The sequence below is a fragment of the Rhipicephalus microplus genome, chromosome 2 (genome assembly GCF_043290135.1).
Source record: "Rhipicephalus microplus isolate Deutch F79 chromosome 2, USDA_Rmic, whole genome shotgun sequence".
In the NCBI taxonomy this organism is placed as follows: Eukaryota; Metazoa; Arthropoda; class Arachnida; order Ixodida; family Ixodidae; genus Rhipicephalus; species Rhipicephalus microplus.
Genome location: NC_134701.1, coordinates 120,855,734 through 120,869,354, shown reverse-complemented (window position 1 = coordinate 120,869,354; position 13,621 = coordinate 120,855,734). Strand labels below are relative to the sequence as shown.

The window sequence follows — 13,621 nt, the reverse complement described above, 5'->3', positions numbered from 1 at the left end:
GTGCTCAATCATGGCGTCATACAGCCGTCCAGCACTCCGTGCGCCTCCCCAGTGGTACTGGTAAGAAAGAAGGATGGGAGCATCCAATTATCGGTTGATTACAGGTGCCTTAACATGATCACGCGTGAAGATGTTTATCCACTCCCCAGATTTTACGATGCTCTCGACTGTTTGCAAGGAGCAGAGTTCCTTTCCTCGCTGGATCTTCGATCAGGATACTGGCAAGTACCCATTGATCAATCTGACCGCGCAAAGACTGTGTTTGTAATTCTGCACGGCTTGTACGAGTTTAACGTGATGCCGTTCGGTCTTTGCAACGCCCCTGCCACCTTCGAGTGGGTGATGGACAACATAATTCGAGGCCTCAAATGGCAGACGTGTCTTTGCTATCTGGATGACGTCATTGTTTTTTCAAAAGGCTTTCATACCCATCTTCTGCGCCTCGCAACTGTCCTGTAATGCCTCACAAATGCTTGGCTCCAACCAAATTTGAAAACAGTGCCATTTTGCCGCCCAGAAGCTCACCATCTTAGGTCATGTTGTCAGCAAGAATTGTGTTCCACCTGACACTGCGAAACTCCGTGCCGTCGCCCACTTTCCTAAGCCATCGACACTCAAGGAGCTCCGGAGCTTTATCGGCTTATTTTCATACTTTCGTAGACTCGTCCGTAATTTCGGCTCCGTAATGGCCTCTTTAACACACATATTTTCTAACAGTGAAGGAATTTCAGCGTGGTCTTCCACTTTGTGAGAACGCAGTTGCAAAACTACGTCCTTCGCTGGCATCTCCACCGATTCTTCGTCAATTTGACCCCAATGCTCCTACCGAAATACACACCGACGCTAGAGGAGTCAGCATTGAGGCTATTCTAGCTATACGCAAGTCTGACTTTGACGAGTACGTGGTTCCTTATGCTGGTCGCACTCTTACTAGGGCTGAAGAGAATTATTCGGTCACAGAAAAGGTATGTCAGCAGTCGTTTGGGCAATCTTAAAACTTCGACCCTTCGTTTATGGCCGTCCATTTCACGTCGCGACTGATCACCACGCCCTCTGCTGGTTCTCGTCACTAAAAGACCCGTCTGGCAGTCTGGCTCTTGGGGCATTGCGTCTCCAAGACTATGATATCCATGTTGTCTACAGGTCGGGCCCAGACAGTCAAATGCCGACGCTCGTTCTCACTCTTCGCTTCCCCATGGACATGGAAGTTCGTCTGTTTCCAGTCTCGATGCTGCGGCACTTTCGTTCACTGACATGCCCTCCTGGCAGCGCCAAGACGCTTGGATAGTCTCTATGATAGAGGTACTTTCTCAGCCGCCCAAAGGTACCGCCAATCGTTCACTACGAAGTACAGCTCGACATTTCACCATCCGCGATGGACTCCTCTACCGTCGCAGCTACCTTTTCAACGGCTGGAAGTGGTTGCTTGAGATTCCTCGCCACATACGTGCTGCTATTTGCGACTCCTTTCACGTGGATCCTCAATGCGGCCACGCCAGTGTGATAAAAACGTATGCACGCCTCCAGCTGCGGTACTATTGGCGCGGAATGTACCGATTTGTCCGACAGTACGTACGTTTGTGTTCCAAAAGTCAATGCCGAAAATGTCCACCGATCATAGCCAATGGAACCCTGCAGCCGCTGCCTTGCTCATCCCGTCCTTTTGACCGCATCGGAATTGACTTGTACGGTCGTCTTCAGTAACTCCTGATGGGAACCACCTGGTGGTTGTCGCTATCAATTACTTGACATGCTATGCTGAAACTGCTGCGCTGCCGGCGGTCACATCTCGCGAAGTTGGCTTGTTTATTCTTCACATTTTTGCTCTTTGCCATGGTGCACCTCGTGAGCTACTCAGTAACCACGGGCATACGTTTCTTTGTGAATCCGTACAAGCCCTTCTTGACGAATGCGACGTTTTGCATCGGGCAACCAGCACGTACCAGCCGCAAACGAATGGAATAACTGAACAATTTAACCGCACACTGGATGACATGCTGTCTATATACGTGTCCACTGACCCGACCAACTAGGACCGCATACTCCCCTTTCTTACTTACGCTTACAATAGTGCGATTCAGTCTACGACAGGATTCTCTACGTTCTTCCACCTCAACGGGCGTGAACCTTCCTCATTCACGGACACCATTCTCTCGTACCGTCCAGACGCTTCAGAATCCACAACTTTATCTGAAGTCACCACCTATGCGGAAGATTGCAGGCAACTCGTGTGTTCTTTAACCACTCAAGGTCAAGCAAACCAGAAGGACCGTCACGATGAAAACCTGCCTTCCCAGTCATGCTCGCTTGGAACGTTTGTATGGCTTCACGTTCCCTCATATCTCCCTGGTCTTTCCACCAAGCTACTGCCAAAGTACGAAGGCCCCTGTCGAGTCCTACGTCAGTCCTCACCAGTTAACTGTATTGTTGAGCCCGTTCAACCATCGACATACCGACGCCGTCGTGGTTTCGAGACTGTTAATGGCGAGTGATTTAAACCGCGCTAAGACCCACCCATCCTATCCGGTCGCCAAGATGGCTCCTTTTTTGGGGGGAGGGGGGGAGAGATTCGTAGCATTGATATATGGCACAGGCAGGAGCGCCGGTGAAAAAAGAGAAGGAATAGTGTTGTTGTTGCTCGCACTCGCTCCGCTTGACAGCTGGTCGGCTTCACCTCTGCGTTTCCCTCAATAAAAGTGACAAAAGTTTCTTCGACTTAGTGCTAAAAACGCTATAGTAGTATATATATATATATATATATATATATATATATATATATATATATATATATATATATATATATATATATATATATATATATATATATATATATATATATATATACGTACATATATATATACGCACATCTTACTCTGACGAAGGCCGTGCCACGGCCGAAACGTTAGTAAATGCGATCCTTTTCTTATGTGCTATCTGCAAGTTAATTCAATATATATATATATATATATACATATATATATATATATATATACATATATATATATATATATATATATATATATATATATATATATGTATATATATATATATATATATATATATTATAGAGAGTCTGGCTTCGGTTGCCATAGAATTAAGGAAAAAGAAGTATACGGCTCTAAAATACTGTTTATTGATGACGTTTCGATCAGAGACCGATCTTCATCAGACGAAATTTAGTAGGCTCCGACGCGTTTTTATGGCAACTTCCAGCCGAGAGAGAGCAAGAGAAAAAGAAAAAGAAAAAAAGAAAGCGAGAGAAAAAGAAAAATCTACATATACCAGTGGCCCAACTACCCATCATGCACTGATAAGCAGCCGAACGGCCAGGTGTGCGTACTACGCATAGCACGTGCATAAAACTAAGAAAAAAAGAAAAAGAGAAAAAAGAGAAAAAAGAAAAAAAAACAAAAAACGCACCTGGGCCAGTGGCAATACCACCCATTATACACTGATAAGTAGTCATACGACCACGTTTGCGTACTATTAACGGCAGGTGCATTTTGTAAACAAAAAAACGAGTGGTAAACAACATGCAATCATCGCAAGTTTTTTCGTCCAGGGGGCTAAATTAAGCAAATTACAGTGATGAAAAGTTTGACTCCTCAGGTTCACCTTTCATATATATATATATATATATATATATATATATATATATATATATATATGTGAGATATAACAGACAGTAATGCCAAGGAATGTATAGGGGAAGTTATTAGAACCAATGGAATGTAAATAAGAAGAAAGAAAAGTGGCTGAAAAAATTACCAGCTGTGAGCAGGAATCGAACCTACGACCTTCGAATAACGCGTTCGATGCTCTCGCGCATCGAACGCGTTATTCGAAGGTCGTAGGTTCGAAGGTCGTAGGAAGCACTTGTAGTTGCCTTTGGGCACGTCATCACTTCCAGTATGCCATCCTCACCAATGCTGTTCTTATAGGCTAGTTGCTTGACAGCTGCTTCGTTTAAATACAGAAGTTATCGTATAATAGTGGTGTGATGCCTGATAAAGAGGACTGGTGCATGTCAGCATCGTGTCTCACTGCTATCAAAAGTGTGCTTCACTTTGTCCGAACTGTTTCTTGTTTTTGCGGGTGACGTTGAGCAGCATCGTGGTCCTGCGTCCTAGGCTGAGGCAGACGCGTTTTTCGCTGCTTTGGAACAAATAATAAGCTCGAAACGACCGTGGCAGCTATGCAAACGGATTGTAAATGTTTCAAAACGGAACAGACAGCTGCTTTGAAAACTCTGCGCAATTATGCCGATAAATAAAAGGCTTTGTCCACTGGCTTGAAACGCGTGAAATCACGATCTCGCTCTATCGAACAAATGAACTGCTGTACGCAAGGCTAGCGATGTCGGATGCATCTGTGCCATCGCACGCAGCTGAGGATTCTGGAACATGCCTGGAAACATTGTGTGATGTTTCCAATAAGAAAAAAAACAGAATGTTTTCTGGATGTCCCATCAGTAAATAATCAGATACAGTAAACGGTATGCGATGATCTATTCTGCTGTTTTTCGGAATAGCAGGCTAGGCTAGAGGAAACTGGGCTGCCTCAGGAAGTAATATATGCTAAAGTTCTGCTCTGTAAGTTTGAGCGCGTAAATATGCGATCATGGAATATTTTCACATCAGAGCACATTAGACATGTTCACGTGCCACCAAACTGTGAGGAAAAGTAGTGGCGTGAGTATTAATAGAACAATGACATCCCTATCATCAACCTAATTTCTAGCCGTGAAGTAGTATGTGTGGAATGTCAAACCTATACATCAACAAGTGCTTGATACGGTGTTGTTATCGCCCTCCTCATACAAAGCAATCATTTCTTGACCAACGGTGGAGTAATATTTATAAACGTCTTAAACTCTGTTTTACTGACCTCGTGTACCTTTTTGTTGATTTTATATTCCCCCTTATTGACTGAAATAACCTATCATTCACTTGTCAATCAATCAATCAATCAGTTTATTATCATGTCATAAAAGTACGTTACAGGGAGTAAAATATATAGACGAGGGTCCCAAAGTACAAGACTGCAACGGGACCCTCGGTGATGATTACAAATACTAAAAGCACAAGCAGCTGTTAGAATCGTAGAAACAAAAACATACAAAGCAGAATGAAAACAAAAAGGCATGGAATCAAAAAACAAATAATACAGCATAAAACAACACAAAGAAGATAGATCAACTATCGTACATCAATGAAGTTCATTTCGTTAACGCTAGACTTCACCTTGTTCCAAATGATTACGCAACCTACTCGCGGCACAAACATTTTACACTTAATTTTCACCTACTCCCCTCAAGCGGTTTACTGACATAATCTTCTTTGATGGCTTCAGCGATCACCAACTACAGCAGCTTACTCTTATTATCCACTTGCAGTTTACGGGAGTCTCAAACAAAACGATTCGTGACTACAAAGAAGAAGGCTATAAGAAAATTAACAAAGAACTTGAAATTTATCTTCCTGGCGCCCTCTTACATTTGTTTTCAGATCGCGCAGTCAATGGAAACTGGCTTCTTCAAAAAAAAAGCTGTGTGCGTTTGTAGAAAAATACATCCAACAAATCAAGATATCACACGATATGTGGAACTTTTGGTTCACCAAATGCCTTCGAAGGTTAAGAAATAAAAAAATAAAAGGCTATACGCAAATGCAGAGCGCACAAACTTGCCGACGGCATGGGGCAGATACGCCATAATTTTGAAAAACTACTGCATGGATTTAGCAAAGGGTAATAATAAATACCTTAGTAACCTGCGCTTCGCCGATGACATTGCATTGCTGAGTAACTCGGGGGACGAATTGCAACTCATGATTACGGAGTTAGACAAGGAGAGCAGAAAGGTGGGTCTTAAAATTAATCTGCAGAAAACGAAAGTAATGTACAACAACCTCGGCAAGGAGCAGCGCTTCGAGATAGGTAATAGTGCACTTGAAGTTGTAAAAGACTATGTCTACTTAGGGCAGGTAATAACCGCAGAGCCGAACCACGAGATTGAAGTAACTAGAAGAATAAGAATGGGGTGGAGCACATTCGGCAAGCACTCTCAAGTTATGACAGGTAGGTTGCCACTATCCCTCAAGAGGAAGGTATATAACAGCTGTATCTTGCCGGTACTTAGCTACGGAGCAGAAACCTGGAGACTTACAAAGAGGGTTCAGCTTAAATTGAGGACGACGCAGCGAGCAATGGAAAGAAAAATGGTAGGTGTAACCTTAAGAGACAAGAAGAGAGCAGAGTGGATTAGGGAACAAACGGGGGTTAAGGATATCATAGCTGAAATCAAGAAGAAGAAGTGGACATGGGCAGGGCATGTAGCGCGTAGAAAGGATAACCGCTGGTCATTAAGGGTAACTGACTGGATTCCCAGAGAAGGGAAGCGGGTTAGGGGGAGACAGAAGGTTAGGTGGGCAGATGAGATTAAGAAGTTTGCGGGTATAAATTGGCAGCAGCAAGCACAGGACCGGGTTAACTGGCGGAACATGGGAGAGGTCTTTGTCCTGCAGTGGACGTAGTCAGGCTGATGATGATGATGATGATGATGAATAAATACTGCTCACATGATCTTGCATCACTACTTAAACACAATCCCCCGAAGTATTCGCACGCCATTTCACCAACCAACGGCGCGCAGCGCATTTCGCTATGCGATAGTAATAAAGTTCTTGTTAGTGACAAAGAGCACGCAGTTGTCTTGAATATCTTCTTTTAACAAATATTCGTTATAGGTGACCATTCATACATGTCCCTGATCTAAATTACCAGTATATGAAGTTCAGTGACGTAATTGAAGATGGCATCGCTGGTATCACTATAACATCAAGCTATCTAGCTCATCCAGCCCTGATAATATCAACTCTCAAATTAAACAAAAATAAAATTTTGTGTCATGTATTTCTCCAGTCATTATATCATCAGGCCAACTCCCTTTAGACTGAATAACAGGAAAAGTGGTACTAGTACACAAACGTGGCAGCGAAAATTCCCCAGAACACTATCAACCAATTTCATTGACATGCATTTGTTGCAAAATAGTGGAACCTATTGTTGTTTTCTATGCCTATCACCATCTAGAGTCAAATCATTTTGCTGCTAACCAGCATTGATTGAAGAAGGGCTTGAAATGTAAGACCCAGTTTTTAGAATTTACTATACACACACACATTTCAACATGGATCATGGCCTTCAAACAGGTAGCATTTTTCTTGATTTCTTCGAAGCCTTAGACCACGTAGCCCACTGCCGCTTCATTTTCAGATGATCAGTTCTAAAGTAAAACACCTTGACGCTCTCCTGAATCCGCGAATTTCTGACAAACCATCAACAGTTAACAATCGTTAATATGTATGCGTCATCCCTTACGTATTTACCACGCCTCCGGAGAACCACAGGGCAGTGCTAGGACCGTTGCTCTTTCTCGTTTACATCTATGATCTGCCAAATAACATCCCATCTTACATGCGTGTATATGCAGATAGCTGTATAGTATATTGACCAATCGGAATCCCCGATGATCATCTCACCTTACAAAATGATCTTGAAATTGTTACAAACTGGTGTGAAGCTTGGAAAATGAGACTCAACTCATCTGAATGTAAATTATTATTAGTCTCGCATAAAACTTAAAATTATAACTTTTCGTTTTACACAAATACGACCCTGCTGACTCGGACTTCGTCATACAATTACGTAGTCGTAAACGTTACATTAAGCCTTTTCTGTACCTTCCATTTTACAACCTTATGCGCTAACGCTTTCAAATCGGTTGGGTAAATTCACCGCAACTTACATTATTGTCCATCTAACATTCGTAAAGCTGCTTTTTTAGCATGTGTACGTACGCAGCTTGAAATTGCGTCTCCTAAATGGTCTCCCTATTTTGTGTACCTATATCGCATGTCAGAGGCTATTCAAAAATTGAGCCAGTCGTTTTATTTCCTGCGATTATAACTACCAGGCATGCATAATGTAAATAAAACTAAACATTTTCCCTCAAACCATAAGTAGTCGACGAGAAATAGCCCTCTCGTCCTCGTTCCACGGGTACGTCTTTCAAATGAAACCAGCAAACTTTTCTTTAGTACGCGCATTCTGCACATCACGACGTCTTCACAACGACCTCAGTTATAAACGCATTTATTGGACCACAGACGCTGTTAATTCATCAGTTTTGCCATGAGATATTCTAATATCGAATTGCCTTCCTAACAACACCTATACTAACAAATAAAGACAAACTAAGGGAACTCTTTACTCTACAGTTCTCATCATGACAATACTAACAATAATCATTTTCAGATTTCGTTTTGAATGAGATTTCGCTTTGAATACGTAATCAAATTTAGTTTTCTTTTTTTCTTCCTACGTTGTCAAACTGTGTGCTCTCAAGAAAATGTTTTTCTTTTTTTTTCTATTCTTCGCTGGGTGTTGATCGGTGTCGTTGCTGTTTTTCTTTCTAATTATTGCACTGTTTGGCAGTCTTCAGTATAATTTTAATATTTGAAATTTTTTGTATGCTTATGCTATATTAACTGTTAATTGTGTTTTTTAATGCGAATGCTTTTATTAGTCGAGCTATGACATAGCAACAGCTGCGGGCGCGTACGTCCTTAGCAACTGGAGCCCCCTACATATCATGTTATGGCGTAGGCAGCTGACAGCAACAGCTGAGGGCACGCGCGCTTATCCTCGCCCGTAGCAACCAGAGCGCTCACCTCCTTGATTTGCACTGTGCCTCAATGCAGTGCGTTTGAAACGCGTTTATAGAGTGTTCATTTGTGCATTCTTGTTGAACTAAGCTGTAGAAGACTCAATCCAGCTGACACAGAACTTGATGCTACAATGTTGTTGGCATATTCTCCAATTTATGCAAGAACTTGGTGATGAAACCTTGCTTCAGTGAAAGAAAAGTGCACATGACTTGTCGACATAAAAATCAACTGCGCTAACCATAATGCGTAGCGGAACCTTTTCCTGCTCTCGCACGTCATTGTTTTTAAAGACGGTCTCTGTTGACATCACTAAGCGCAGAAATTTTTTTCTGTTCTTATATCCGTTCTTCTCTCTGTCAATCGATTCAGCCACCCGGTGACTGTTTATGCCCTTGGTTAACGCCCATACATTTATATCTGGTTACTGTGTATTGATGTGCGACATTAATACATCTGTACTAGGAAATGTGTTTCCTTTTTTACAAATTGCACAGGTACGTAATTCTTAAGATCGCCGTGTTTATCACGCTGCGCAGACAATGCGTCGCGACGAAGAAAAAAAAGCGACTGTTTCCTAGGCTTCACTAAATGGACATGGTGCTGCCACCTGCCAGTTGCTCTGGATTCTAAAAAAATTTGTTGATTACATTAATGCCAGAAGGCGTCTATATCTAACGCAACGCCCCTACACAGAAAATTATCGTGTTTTGCCGTTCTTTGCATGAGGATACGTGGCTAATCTCGTAGAAAGCACACAACTGTGCTGCGCGACAACCTAGACACACTTTGTTCGCAGCCGACGAGCACGCCTTGCAAATATTATTTTCAGGGTTGCCAGCCGGTATGATAACTGGCTAACCTCCCAGTCCTTCCTCGTTCTTTTCTCCTCTTCCTCCTGCCTTTACAACGAGTGTTATTGCTGCTAGCATTGTGCTGCATACCTAATAGTTTTTTGGCCAAAACCTCGCCCAATAAAAAGTTTCCTTTTTTGATGACTTCACTGCCGAAGCCCACAACATCAGCACATGATACGTAAAGTGCCTTTGGCCAATGTTAGCGGTAAAGCATGACTAAGTGCTATGTGTTTACTATTCTCTTTATAGTTGCTGTATTACAGAAAGCTTTTGCTTACAAGAAGAAAACACACAAACAGGTGTGTCAACCACATCTTCAACATTTCTAAAGCATTTTCTATTGTGGAAAATTCAGAGTAAGAAATGAAACGAACAACGCTTACCGTTACTGGTTTTGAACTCTTCGCACATCCACGGACTACTTTAGTCAGCATGCAGGTTCCATTCTTGCATGTACCATCTTTCCTTGTCCATTCATCATTATAACCAAGTGCGAGAGTCTGAAAAGTCATTCGGAAACAAAACATGCCAGAATGATCATTTAACTATGCATCACAAAGGGAAAACGACTCATTATAGCGCTGTAAAAACTCAGGATTCTTCTTCACATAGAATGCTGAAGGTATAGCGCTGCTGAGCACTTCTGTGACCACGAATACGACTATTTCCTTAAGTCGTAGCCTCCTTACGGTTATTCATCTGTGAGCACAACTCACAAAAAAAAAACCGTCACTCTATTCAAGTGACACAACAATTTCTTTCAATAAAGGCGTTCCTACGCATTCCGTATGTTATCACGACCACCACTAAAATGTTTGTATTGTTCCGCAAAACGGTCTTTAATTTCGCCATATAAGATGGCAAATTTTTTTCTCATGAAAGCAATCGTTCTGCAAGACAGCTGTGCCATTTGTTAAGCTTGCAAAATACAAAAGTTATAGATTTTATTTATACTCTGCGTGCCTGTGAATGTGCAGTTGTCTCTGCTGTTTCGTGGAGAGTTTCGTTGGCTGGACAGCCTGGAAATTTTGTTTATGTGTGCCCCTTCATCTGCAAGCGAACACAGGGTTCATGGACGTACCATAAGATGTGTCGCATAGGTAGGATCATTTTGTGAAATGAATGCAGTTGCCCATGACTAGCTCCCTAAGGTACCTGTTGGTTGTGTACACAAAACAAATTGAACAAGAGTCCAGTCGAACGACACTCTACACGAACAAACACGAGAAATTTGTATGCAACAAACGCAGGCACAAAGAGCACAATGCATGTTCATAGAGCTAACGGCGGCACTGAAATGACGAAGATGGAATAGGCAGAATATACTCATAATGAAATAATTGGAAGCGCAAACCAACGGGACACAAGAGAAGAGACCATTATTTTGCGCTTTCGATTATTTCATTATGAATTTGTACCAACTAGCACGCCTGTCAACCCTTTGGCAGGCAGAACATTCACAAACCTCTCCCGTCCTCGTCATTTGAAGTGCTACGCTGAACTTTATGGAAATATTACAACAATAAGGCCAAAAATTTGCCCTTGGTAAGTTCATATGACATTCCACCTGTTCCCGTTTTGCACAGATTTATTTTTGCTGAGTCAAGCTGTACATGCAAAAATGTTCCAAACTAAGTGTAAACTACATAGTGTAAACATTACTTGTACTTATCAATCGATAATATTACATTGAAGTGTTCCCACTTATGCAGGTGGCATTCGCTGCATACGTTGACATCAAGTAAGTGGATGTTTACCAGTCCATTAGCAACATAAAACGTCGGAAACACATTGTTCTTAGAAGCTAATGGTTAACGACGAGCGAAACATTATTCCGATTTCCCCTCCCCGCTTTCTCTCCAGCCAAGTTTCCAGCACTGTTTATGCCGAAGCTATGTCCTATAGACGGCTTAGGTGTTTGTAAACAAACTGGTGCGCCGAACGGCCTACCCCAGCAGACTTCCAGAGCGCCACATCCGGCACAACTTCTTCAATGGCCCCGGTGGTGTTTGCGGCGTGTGTTTGACTTTGCTGCTTTATTACTTTTGGCGCATTCCTTAGGGTGTATTTGGTGCCACGTATAGCGGCCACATAAATAGGCTCGCTGTAGTTCACGGTAGGTGCAGGTGCGGCCACTGCTGCAGGTAACACGGCTCACGTGGCCGACGGGCGCCGCACAAAATATCCGCCGTAGCGTTCCGATGATCGCAGCCCCCTTCTCCGTGTTACCTCTGCCTGCGGCCGCGCCTGCAGGAGAAGCTTTCCAGCGCACTTAATTGGGCAAGTTGGTTCTGCGTGTCGATGTGGATGCGCTTTGAACACGCGGACAGAGAATGGACAGCGTGCACCTGTGTTTTCCCTTCCCGCGTCTTCGAAGCGCACCACATTGTCGACATGCAGGAGGAGAGTTGCCCGATCCATAGTGAAGTTGTTCAATACAGCTTTTCGACTAAAACTGAAAACATTCTTCCTGTAAAACCACGAACATATCTGTTTTCATGTAAACACATAAACTCAAGATAAAACGCTTATTTTTGCGCTTGTGTCACGCCGGGCACTCTTTATAGAGATCATTGGCGTTCGGAATTGCTCACGATTCAAAGTGTTCATATGACCGAGGAAATATATAATGTACTCGTTATGCGATGACATACACTGAGGCTTGGTCACGCGAACTATTAAGGTTAACTCCCGAGTAAGCTATTCATGAATCAAGTTGAACCCGCCTAAGCCATAGTCACAACGAAAGATAAATGAGCTAGAATGCAGGGATAATATTTAGCAGCAGAAGGACAGGCGATGGGTCATTTGCTCGCAGAGATGAGTGCCCACACGCAATCAAATACAACGACAACGAAACATGAACACCACGACGTACACAGTGTGTGGATTCATGTAGAACATGGATACTTTGGGCCCCATGTTTTTTCAAACACTACGCATCGTTATTATCGTTCAAACTATACTAGAAACACCTTTGTGATACATTTTCAGTGTTCGCTTTCACGTTTTGTTACCCATTTCACGCGTCAGTACACGTATCTGCCACAAGTGAAAGATGTAGCTGATGTGTTCCCGGTAGCCGGTTCCTTCAACTAATCTAAAGTCAGAGTATCGTCTCTGTGCAAATAGTGTGCGCTGAGCTTTATATTTCCTTTAATGAAGTGGGAAGAACAATAAGCCTACGTGCTCTTAACGGGAATCCAGTTTTCTCACGTGATCAAAACTGGACGTTTTAACAAGCATGTAAAATTAGTTCAGGCTTGCAGACTTCATCTTGGCTTAACAAAGCTGTGCCAGAGTAGCGAGCGCTTCATCGAAATATTTTATCCGCATAAAATATTGCAACACAAGCAGCCGCGGCCAACAACAAAGGCTAAAACCACGCAAGAACCAGCTAAACCAGATGTTTCCTGGGGTGATTTTCTGGTGAACTCACAATGTTGCCAGAGACCAGCAGGCTCTGGTGAAACCGTCAATTCTCCAGCAGTTAAACTCAGTCTCCGAACAATACGCATTGGTGGCTGCAACAGCATCCCCCTCAGCGGTCTTTAAAACTCTGAACTTATTCTTGTCATTTTACCTATGCGAGTGGCGTTGCATTTTCGCAGTGTACTTTTGTGGCAGACCGTCATGCGCTCATGCGCAGATCTGTTGTCTTTGGGGTTCGAGAACGCAGTTCCCAAGGTATACCAAAAAGCACGGACGATTTGAGTGAGGTCATCTACAATGTAAGATGCAAGGATAGCGATGCAACATCTAATATCAAAACAAAGACAAAGTGGTTGGTCACTGTAACATAGAGAACGTTGAAAGGATGTTTTTGATGCAACATGCTTTTACACAGAGCTTGCTGAACGCTGCTAAAAGACAATGCATAACTGCGGCCTGATATAATCTACTTCGCTACCTTGTGTACAAAGGCGCGAAAACAGCAAACTTTCTGAGCTGGGGGTAATTCGTTGAGCTCGAAAAAACCCTAATTTCCTATATATCTGTAGATGTTTACAAGCAAATATGTGACCTGTGGGCTAGCTG

General features: G+C 42.8%; 1 protein-coding gene across 4 annotated transcripts in view; it reads right to left on the bottom strand.

Moving 5' to 3' along the window:
• The window catches only part of LOC142785868 (uncharacterized), a 135,948-nt gene that overhangs the window by 54,312 nt on the left and 68,015 nt on the right, over window positions 1-13,621 (bottom strand). For all 4 annotated transcript variants that reach the window (XM_075883903.1, XM_075883905.1, XM_075883907.1 and 1 more), the window contains one exon: window positions 9,967-10,083. In XM_075883903.1, the coding sequence (XP_075740018.1) occupies window positions 9,967-10,083 (117 nt within the window). The remainder of the gene's footprint in view (window positions 1-9,966; window positions 10,084-13,621) is intronic.